Source organism: Eulemur rufifrons, chromosome 6 (assembly GCF_041146395.1).
Source record: "Eulemur rufifrons isolate Redbay chromosome 6, OSU_ERuf_1, whole genome shotgun sequence".
In the NCBI taxonomy this organism is placed as follows: Eukaryota; Metazoa; Chordata; class Mammalia; order Primates; family Lemuridae; genus Eulemur; species Eulemur rufifrons.
The window spans coordinates 93,871,100-93,882,982 of record NC_090988.1 but is presented as its reverse complement, the minus strand read 5'-3'; the positions used below and the strand labels follow the sequence as shown (position 1 = coordinate 93,882,982).

The window sequence follows — 11,883 nt, the reverse complement described above, 5'->3', positions numbered from 1 at the left end:
ATGTTCAAGGGCATCCAGCCAAGAGTCTGCAGCCTCCATTTCCATGACAGGAGCAGCCCTACCAGGGGACCCAACCGGTTAGTGCATCTGGCCAACTTCCCCGACCCTGTGCAAGGGTGAACATTTCCAAGAATTGCCTCCTGATTCATTTTTCCCTACACCCAGTTGTCTCCAGCACTCCTCTGTCTTCTAATCGGTACTTTGTTCTTTTATATATTTTACTACCTGCAGCCTGGTTCTCTTTTTAGTTGTTGTAGACCTGGCTGCCGATCCTGACCAAAAGGAGGAAAAAGTGAAGATTGATTTCCTTTGCTACTGTACCTTTATCTTCCATTTCTCCTTCTAGGAATTTTTCCTAGAGAAACCTTCAGGTAACTGCCCAAAGACTTACATACAGGATTTTCAACACAGTATTGTTTATAGTAGTGATAATGTGGGAAACTACATGTCTATCAGTGACTCCCTCTTCCATTTCCCCCCTTGAGCAGAGACAGGGCGTGAGCCCAACCTTCACTGGAGATGGTCAAAGCTCCTTGAATGCTCTGTGTCACTGGATCATCTTACACAAGGGGCAGGGGTCAGTGCATCCCTCCAGATCCAGATATAGATGATTAGAGCTGCAGCCATGTGATTTCTCGCCTGTCTTGACCATTGTCACTGGGATAAAGTAGGTGATCAGGATCCACAGATACTCTCAAATAGTTTGACTTAGCATGGATTTTTAATGCATTACTCAGTTCTTTCCTTTATGACTTACTTCATGCCTTTGTCTGTTGCCTGTGGTACAGTTTTCCTCAAATTCATTCCTGCAATTTTCCCCAAGGTGGCCTTACTCAGACTACCTGTGGCCCTACATTGGCTTATTATTAATTTTATATACTTTGTGTGTGTCTGTGTGTGTATGTTGCTTTCTATTTTATTATAACATCTCTGGCATGAAGAGTAGTGTTGGAGGCTGGGGCATATGTGTGGGCAGCATTAGTTACATCCATAGCTCCTTCTGTTCAAACTGTGCTTTTTGCTTTAGTAGTAATGAATATGAACATTCTTTAGTTTCCTCATCCTTATTTTGTCTTTATTTTCATAAGGTCCTGGTGACCTATAAATGTCCTTTAGAATTCACCAACTTCAACCATTCTGTTTTTCTTAACTTTCCATGACACAATCCCCTTCTCCAACATAATGAATTTCCTTAGATCTGTGCCCACTCACACTATGTTTTTGATAACTGATTAAATTGATTATGACCCACTGTTGTATGTAATATTGAGTAGTAGGTAATATTGGATTGGATCTTGCTGATGTCACCAATATATGGCTTCTTAAATCTGTTAGGGGAAAGTGGCACTGGCATAAAAACAGACATTGACTAATGGAACAGAATAGAAAGCCCAGAAGTATACTCCATGCATTTTTATGATCAATTGGTCCTTGTGAAATGTCATAAGAACACAAAAGGAATAAATGATAGTGTCTATAACAAATGGTCTTTGGAAAACTGGAAATCTACAAGAAGAATGAAATTGGACCCATATCTCACATCTTATACAAAAGTCATCTCAAAATGGATGAAAGATTTAAACATAAGACTGAAAACTATAAATCTTCTAGGGAAAAAAATAGGGAAAATGTTCCATGACTTTGGTTTGGGCAGAGATTTTTTGATATTACCCCAAAAGCACAGGTAAAAAAGGAAAAAAATAGACAAATGGGATTGTGTCAACAAGCTTCTGCACAGCAATAAATCAATAAATAAATTAGAATGAAAGGACAACCTATCAATTGGGAGAATATATTCACAAACGATACCCCTGATAAGGGGCTAATATCTTAAATATATAAGGGACTCAAACAACTCAATATCAAGAAAACAAATAACCAAATCAAAAAATGAGCAAAGGACCTAAATAATCACTTTTAAAAAAAAAGACATAAAATGCACAACAGATATATTTAAAAATGCCCATCATCGCTAATCCTCCGGGAAATACAAATTTAAGACATGAGATATCACCTCATACCTGTGACATATCACTTCACACCTGTTAGAATGGCTATCATCAAAAGGACAAATGATAACACGTGGTGGCGACGGATGTTGAGCAAAAGAAATCCTTGTGCACTGTTGGTGTAAATGTAAACTAATAAATGTAACCATTATGAAAAATAGTATGGAAGATTCTCAGTAAAGACAGAATTACCATATAATCTTTCAATCCCACTTCTGGGTATATATCCAGTATGTTGAAGAGATATCTACACTCCCATGTTCATTGCAGCATTAATCATAGTAGCTAAGATATGAAAGCAACCTAGGTGTTCATCATCAGTTCAACGGATAAAGAATGTGTGGTATATATACACAATGGAATACTATTCAACATTAAAAAAGAAGAACCATCCTTTGTGACTACAGGATGAACCTGGAGGACATTATGCTAAGTGAAATAAGTTAGGCATAGAATGACAAATACTACATGATCTCACTCATATGCACAATATAAAAAGGTTGAACTCTTAGAAGTAGAGAGCAGAATGAGAGTTATCAGAGACTAGGGGAGGAAATTGCATGAGGAAAGGAAAGAATCTGTTAAATGGTACAAAATTTCAGTTAGACAGGAGGAATAAGCTTTAGCAATCTATTGCACAAAAGGGTAACTATAATAAATAGTAATACATTATATATTTCAAAATTACTAAAAGAGGAGATTTTAAATGTTTTCACCACAGAAAAGGATAAGTGTGTGCAATAATGGATTTGTTAATTAGCCTGGTTTATTTATTTAGTTTTTGTTCTGTGACTATCCTTTTCTGTGGTCAGAGATGCTATCTTAGGGTCTGTGGTTATAGCCAACAGTGATGCTTAGTGATGCCTGGATTCTTTTTTTAAAATTTTTTGTCATTTTATTTCTTGATCTCCTAATATTGAGCACATGCCTGGGTAGTGTTCCTGTATATAGGCTCTATTCTCTGCAGTACTTCAGTCCCTTTTCCATCTTCCCCTACTATGTGTTCTCATTCCCATCTCCCCTTCCTTTTTAAAATTTCATTTATTCATTTGTTTAAATTAACAAGTAGAAGTTGTGTATATTTATGGGTGTACACATGATGTTTTGACATATGCTGTCAAACTAAAATGAGCAACAGAGAGACCAACTCTCTAAAACAAAGAGTTTATTCAGGAATAGCAAGGGATTACAATCTGGAGTACATTTGCTATGGTGGACTCTAGATGCATGCAAGGGGGTTGGGGCAAGAGGAAATTATTATTATTCTTGTTGTTATTTTTAGAGAGGGAGCCTCACTAAGGGAAAATTTTTTAAGACAAAAGAGAAGTCCACAGAAGCTGCTTGGAAACAAAGACCATGCCTTACAGGGGCTTGCTGTGGGAGTGGCCTTGGCTTATTGGTGGAGACAGCCATTGTTAGGCAAAGATCCTTGTGCAGTCAGCTTTTCCAGAATGCTGTGGTTCAGAGGAATTTCTTGCAATAATTTCTGTCACAGGCATACGTGCGTGAAGGCTCCTTCTTCATAGCCTTCCAGCTCCATTTTGTTAGGGTTTGACATGAGTGACTCTGTTTGGATACTGATAAGTTCCACAATGTATATATTTCACATGTAGACATGTTAAAACTATTTAACCTGTGCTTTACCTTACATTCTTATCGTATTTTTTGGGGGGGGGTGAGACTACTTAAAATGTACTCTCTTAGCAATTTTCAGACATACAATATATTGCAATTAACTGTAGTCATCATGGTGTACAATAGACCTTTGAACTTATTCTTCCAGTCTGACTGAAATTTTGTGTTCTTTGACTAACATCGTCCAAATCACACCACCCCTCAGCCTCGGGTAACCGCCATTTTACGCTCTGTTTATGTGAGTTCAACTTTTCTCCTTCGAGATCTCTGTCTAGTCATTCAGGCCATTCAATACTGGCCATGTGTCCCTATGCCTAAACATATGTGCTAACCTTGGGCTTGGGCTGCTTCTTTCACAAAGAGTCGATGACCAGGTTCACTGCTCTAAGCTCCACTCTTCCGCACAATTTCTGACTTTCAAATCTACTTCCAGGATTGATTTGGTTTATTGTGCTAGCCAGGTAGGTGTTTCCCTTGCTCCCAGCAACTTATGGTTTTCTCCTGAATCTATACTCTAGCAGAGAGGACAATCTTCCTGGATAAAAGAAAGCCAATTTTAAAATACATTGTTAGCTTTTAATAATTTTCAATGTTTTCTTCTCATAACATTGGCATGAATTGTCCATAAGACCAACAAAGAGATTTATCCCAATATCCTATTTACAAAAAGTTATTTGATAACTTCAATTTTTACCTTCTAGAGATTGGTCCATTTTTGTTTTCTAGTTTTTGAGTTAAAATTATCATCAGAATAATGATAAGAATAAATTTGATTTTCCAGAAGATCATGAAAATTATCATTAATTTCTTTCATTTCCCATAAAATGATTTTTAATATAATTTTCAAGAAAATTATCATCAATGTCCAGAAATTATCATAATTTTCCAGAAAATTACCATCCAATTTCTTCCATTTTTATCTGATTATTTTACTATTGTGGATACATTCTCTTAAAATTTAAAATCTTTTCTATACTTACTCCTTTCTCTAACTTTGGATGTTGTCTATTTTCTTGCAAAATATTCTATAAGCCTGCCTTTTTTTCTGCTTTTTCTCTTTAATTTTATTTTTCTTAAGCTCTATAGAACACGCTGCATGCTACATAATACACTGTATAGCCTTCTGGCAGGGGTAGATGACCATTACTGAGTTATTTTTTCATCAATCAGGAAAGTGTTGCTTTACAACGTTCTCCAAACCCTTTGACAAATAGTAACGATTAACTCCAGAGATACGCCTATCTCTTTCCATCAAACTCCAATGATACAAATAATGGGCAACCCTTTTTCCCTTGCCGCCATTAGTGAACTTGTGGATGTACGCAGTGGCCACTCCAGGGATGACCAAGCACGCGCCCAGGATGGCAAGTCCAGGGAGAATCTCAAACCACATCTCGGCACGGTTACCTAGGCCAAAATTCCACTTCAGCTTAAATGTGACCATGCTTCAGCTCCCTTCAAGCCTTCCTCTTTTATGTATTTTTTTTATGATCTATCAAATTTTGTTCTCTTTCCCGATGTATCTCTGCTTATTATTTTTTCCTCCTGTTTTCCTTAAGGTTTGAACTTACATTCTTCTTTCAATTCCTTCAATTCAGAGCTTGGATATTTTTTTTCTTTCTTTTCAAAAGAAGATTACTTCTGATTTTAGCATTGAATGCAACTCATAAATATTGCTATATTTTATTCATACTTTCCTTGTATATTAGGAAATTTGGCACCTTATTTATTAAGAGGTACTTAAGATGGGAGGCTTTGATATCTGCAATGCTGAGCTTGAATCTCTACCTCTCAACTTACTAGCTGTGTTTCTTAATTCCTCTGGCCTAAGTTTGTTCCTCTGTGAAGTTGTTATAAAAACAAAACTTAGCTCAATCTAAGCCATTTAAATTCTTTGAACATAGCAAGCACTCAATAAATAATAATACATGACTCATATATAGTGTTTATCATGTGCCAGAGTCACTATTCTGAGTTTTTGACAAATACCAACTCATTTAATCATCCTAAACAATCCCTAAACAGATATATGGTGCCCTCCTTTTACAGATGATAAAACTGAGGCACAGAAAGATTATGTGGCTAGCCCAACATCACACAGCTAGGGAGTGGCAGAGCCTGAGTTTGAAGTCAGGCAGTTTGGTTCAGGAGAAAATTTTTAGCTTTTAATAAGTATACTAATTAACTATTGCTGCATATGAAAACCTAAAACTCAGTGCCAAATGCAACATTTATTTATTGTCACTCATGAATATTCAGGTCACCTAGAGATCAGTTGGTATTGGCTGATCTAGACCAGACTTAAATGGGTGTTTCCTCTGAACTTAGCTGTGGGGTAGATGGTCTGGGTTGAGCTGGGCTGAGACAGCTATGACCAATGTGTCTCTTATCCTCCTCGATCCAGTAGCCACCCAGTCAAAAAAGAGTAAATTTTCTGAACTTAATGGGGAAGAGAAAGAAAGGTGTGAGTCCCATAATATTAGATACTGCTGTTGCCTGTGACATGGACTTTGAATATCATTTTCCATCATAAATCCCCACTAGACTCTAGATGCAAGAAGTTAAATCATCAGACTAATAAGTAAATGGCACTGGAGGACCCACATCCTTGTGTCCATCCCACCTCAGGATTCAAATCGCCTTCCCCTTCCTTAGGCTACAGTTGGTGGAGACAAGGAAATTACCAAAAACTTAGTAAATGATTTTGTAGTTTGTCTAAGGTGCTGAGAGAGGCCTTAGACAAACCTTAGCTGTCTCAGATTGGTCTTCCCAGGAGGTACAACTAGGCCAATGTATAGCATTTTTCTTTCTAATGGTGTTCATACCCACCTGTTCAGAAACACAGAATAACCAATGGCCACCACCATGTATTTATTATGCTGCATCAGAATATTTGGGAGATGATGTTTCTGGACTGTTTGGGGGCCTCTGCCGGGCATTTCTTCTTTAGGGGCTGAGTCGTAACATTGAGAAGTCTTCAATCTCAAAGCCAAAAGAAGCAAAACATTCCTATATCTTGCTGTTTCACAAATACTTGTGGATATATTAATAAATTATGAGGCCACCCCTGAGGTAGGGTTAAAATAATAAACCTCCAGGGCTTAAAGATACTGTATTTCTGTGGCATTGAGTTAGCTGTTGGCCCATATTGGCATGTTTTCTGCTTTAAATCAAGCCTTCTTTGTCCAAAGGCAGTGGGCAGGAGGCAATTTGAATTTTATTATATTCCATTCATATGCTTATTAATATGGGTTAAAGTTATTCTGGCAGGCCAAATCTGTCATAAATCTCAGAATCTATGACCTTAAGCAATACACTTTCTTCCACCACCTCTTCAAAGCATCTTTGATTTCCTTGTTCCTCAGACTGTAAATCAAGGGATTCAACATGGGAATCACCACTGTGTAGAAGACAGATGCAAATCTGTCAAAGCTGGAGGAAGCACCAGAGCTGAAACTCATATAGACAAACAAACCTGACATATAGAAGAGGGACACAGCTGTCAGATGAGAAGCACAGGTGTTGAATGCCTTGGACCTGCCTTTAGCTGAACTGATCTTCATGATCGAGATGGCAATATAGCCATAGGATATCACGATAATGAGAACATTTATTATCCCAAAGAAAATTGTTAATACAGCAGTCATGGCCTGTACAAAGAAGGTGTCAGTGCAGGACAGGATTAACAGTTGCGGCATGTCACAGAAGAAGTGGCTGATGACATTAGGCCCACAGAAGTGGAGCTGAAGTAAAGCACCAATTTGGGCTAAAGAAGCAGTGAGTCCAGCCAGGTAGGATCCCAGCACCATCCGAACGCAGAGGCTGGGTTACATGATTGATGAATAGAGCAGGGGGTTACAGATGGCAGCGTAGCGGTCATAAGCCATGGTCGTCATGAGATAAGACTCACTCAATCCCATCGTCGAAAAGACGAAGTATTGCACAATGCAACCCGCAAAGGTGATAGTTTGCTGCTCCTGGAAGAAGTTGGAGAGCATCTTGGGGACTGTGGAGCTGACATAGCAGACATCCATGAAGGACAGATTGCTGAGGAAGAAATACATGGGTGTATGGAGGTGGGAATCCATCCTTATTAAAACGATGAGGCACAGGTTCCAGATCAGAGAATTAAGGTAGATCACCAGGAATATGACAAAGAGCACTGCTATGATTCTAGGGAAATCTGAGAATCCCAGAAGGATGAAGTGGGTGACCTCTGTAATATTTCCTGCCCCAGTCATTGGCTCGGTGTTCCTAAAATCAGAAAGATGACAAAATAATGCACTGCTGACTCAGGAGAAATAATGGCATTACCTTTTTCATGTGTGTCCATCATGAGCCCTGGAAAAGCAGAAATGCTTCACTGTCCTTCTGGTGGAAAGACCTCAGCTGTTCTTCTTGAATTTTCAACATTTACCTGCTCAGTGTTTCAGGTTCTCAATTAATTTATGGAGTCTCATGAAAAGTAACAAAGATATTTAAAAAGTCGACTGGCAACTTTTAAAAAAAGTTCAACGGAAATGCTGAAATTATTACATCCAAGGTAGAGATCATTATTAAAATAAAAGGTTTTTTAAAAGACCTCCTATAATCCATTATATAACTGCTGCTATAGATCATGAAAGCATGCATGGCATCTTTCCAAAATAAACTTGAAATAATCCTTCTGTTCTGGAATATTATCTAAGTAAATTTTAAAAATTTCTTCTTTTACGCTTAAGAAATATTATTTACCCAGTTTATAATAATTTCTCAAACTTATTAACAGATGTATTTAATACAACTACTCAAAGCAGGCCTGGAAAATGATATAAATTTTGAAAATATTTTGGTGGGGCAAAGTGCGTGTGTGCCCACAAAAGTTATCGAATAAGTCTTCTTAGGAAAGCCTTCCTATAAGTGATTCTCAAAAGAGGCTGGTACAGCTCACTCTTGGCCCAAACTATCATTTCAATTTTAGAGTATTTTGCTTCTTGGAAAATAGCATAGTAACGTGGTTAGGGGTTCAGACTTCGGAGTTTTAATTCTGATACCCTCTTGCTCTATTAATTTGTACCAGTGGCATAAACACAGTAATCTTGATTTACTCATAGTAAAGTGAAGACAATAAAAGACCCTAAACTATAAGGTTACTGGGAGGGTTATAAGAAGAAAGTCATGTAAATGCTGAGCACACAGGCACGTAGTAATTGTTTAATAGATGTTAGCTATTATTATGATTGATTGCTTACAAATAGCTATGAATGACAGCTATACCTGTGGGCAGGAATGTGAAGGGTGTCAGATATTTACAGGTTAATTTGAGGAAATTTCTGATACACCATTAGCCGTATAGACAGTCAGGCATTGTTGCCTCTCAGCGGGTGTAGTTTTAGACCTAGTGTCTGTGTAGGTCCAACCACCTAGGCCTATGAAGACATAAGATACATGAATCATTTTTTATTTAGTTTGATTGACTTTTGGCACATTGGGCCAAAGGACAACCAGCATCAATATATAACGAACAGGTCTTGATCTAGAAAAAGATCGAAGTAAATATTTCAATTCTCCAATACTACAGAGGCATAATTCTTCTTCTTTTTTGTGTGTGTGTAGGTGCAACAAGCAAGTTAGACCTCACTAACAGATTCATAATAGATAGTACCTGTCAGGCCTGCTTCATAATCACACTGCCCTCCTTGAGGTGAAAGAATAAACCAATAACAATAGCCAAGAAAATTTTGAAAAAGATGAATAATTAGAAAAGACTTGAACTTTCAAATATTAGAAAGTATTATAAACATTGATAATTCATTATTCTTGTAATAGTAGACATATCAAAAGAACAAATAAAAATTTCTTGAATAAATACAAGTATTGGTAACAATTTTATATATGATAAAGTTAGTATATTACACTGATAGGGAAAGAACAAACTCTTGCATTAATGGTCTGTGAGACTTGACTCACTATGGGTAAAAAAGTATTTGAGCATTTATATAATCTTAGAATGGAGAAGGTATTTCTGAAACATAACACCAAAACAGAGGCTATAAGAGAAAAATAGGAGAAAACAATTTAAAACTTGGTTATGGAATAAAAACCCACTTATATAAAACACATTTGAAATACAATAGACAAACTGGGGGAAAATAGTGGCAAAACATAAAAAAATGATTATTCTTTTAATATAAAAGATATCTTTTATAAATCAATAAGGAACAGGCACCCACATACACTACTGAGTACACAAAATGGTTACTTTTCTGGAGGAAGAGAATTTGCTTTATACAACCTCTCTTGTGGTCATGGACTCTCTCTCTCTCTCTCTCTTACACACACACTCTCTTTTTCACTCACACACACACACACACACACACACACGCACACACACTCCCCACATGTGAACCATTTAAAATAGCATATGTTAAAAGTAATGGATGGTATAATTTTGATTTTCTTCTTTATGCTTATCTATATTTTCTTAATTTTCTACAACTCCAATATTTATGGTAAAAAATCATTAGGTAATTAAGTCCTTAATAGCATTATAGCATGGGTGGTGGGAGGAGGAGGAGAGTGAGTGAGCGAAAGAGATTACAAGGAGAGAGAGGGAGAGCGAGAAAGAAGTAGAATGAGAGAAAGACTAGATTTTCCTGAATTTTAATTGCTGGCTCTGTGATGTTCAGCAAGCTATTAAACTCTTTGTGCCTCAGTTGCCTCATCTGTAAGCGAAGCTTATAGTAATTACCACCTCATAGGTTGCTGTAGAGATTGGATGACATTAAAGGGCTTAAAATAGAAAAGGCTCAATAAATGTTAGCAATTATCATTCCCACCATCGCTTTTCTCTGAAAATAGAATAAAAGAAGAACTAATACTGAAGTATCAAGGAGCACTTATGAAATTTATTTTCTAAATTAGATGATCTCTAGACCCAAGACCATTGTTCATAAATGATTGTATTTATTTCTCTCTTGTATTATTGTGTTTTCTCCCACCCACATCAGCAATGTACATCAAGACTGTACATTCCTGATGCTGCTTTTTATGTCCCACTGTCACCAAGTCCCCTTACGCTGACAGCACCGACTGTGTACAGGACGTGGACTGTTGGAGACGTTTTCCTGCATAATGCTAAGTACTGTGTATGCTAACATTTGCATAACTCCACAAATGTGTGTTTAATACATTGATAAATTATTCTTTCACTCAGCTTTGGATGTCAGACTAAGAATACCTTATGTTTATTTTATTTCCACTATGGTTTTAAAAACTTAGAAATCTGTCTGTTTACTTTCTGAGTGCTGCCAATAGAATTTTACAGATATTTTATCCAAAGCGAATTAGACTTAATGAAACTATTTGGAAAATACAAAATCTCACAGGTAATATCCCCCAAACACCAATATAAGTGGTCAATCCAGTGAAAATAAGTCAAATTCTTGATCAATCAGTTGTACTAAAATTCTTTACTTCTTTTATTACATTCTGGTGACATAGGCAGTCGTTATTAAATGTATTCTATGTAGCTCCCCCGCCAGACCCCAGAAAAGAGTGGGGAACTTTGAATTGTTGTTCTTATTCATAATAAGATTTATCCTGAAAATTTATCTTGTTAAAATTCAGTAAGCTAGAGGAAAAGAGAAAAAATTCTGGATACACTGACTCTTTGATTAATTTTTTGCTCACCATCTCCCAAGACAATTTGAAGAAGAAAGGTGTTTGATATACATATTGGCTGGGGATTTTACTAGATGAATGTAGGTGATCAAAACCTTTCCAATTCTGATTTAATAAGGACACAGTCAGTTTGCAAAGTTGTGCAGAGTAAAAAATTAGGTAAAGCCAGGAATGTTAATAAATAAAGAACAATGTAAGTAAAAGAAGATTAAAAGGAACATTTACACCAACACTACCTGTCCTTGGAGTGGGCATCTCTGATACCTGTGTTGCTCAGGCTAGTGTCCCAGATCCCAGGATCTCCACAGATGACACTGGAGAGCTAGCTATTTGAAGTATTCAAATGGCGTAACAGAATTGTACATGAGTAACCTCTCATACCATTAAGGCTCAGTTTGTCTCTTGCTACTCAGAAGTCATGAATCACAGCTATGCATTTAAATGGAATCAAACTAATTATTAGGATTTCAAAAACAGAATCCTGAAGGGCAAAAATTAAATCAAAAGGTCCTTGGGGTGGAGAAATTTGTGAAACACATACAAGCAGGTTTTGATTTTAGGAAATTCCCCTGAAAAT

General features: G+C 36.9%; 1 protein-coding gene across 1 annotated transcript; it reads right to left on the bottom strand.

Annotated features, from left to right (window-relative positions):
• Positions 1-6,940: 6,940 nt before the first annotated feature.
• On the bottom strand, positions 6,941-7,885 carry LOC138384997 (olfactory receptor 5AN1-like). Its single transcript, XM_069470632.1, is given in 1 exon segment — positions 6,941-7,885. A coding segment is annotated over 1 exon segment (945 nt).
• Between the last annotated feature and the right edge of the window lie 3,998 nt (positions 7,886-11,883).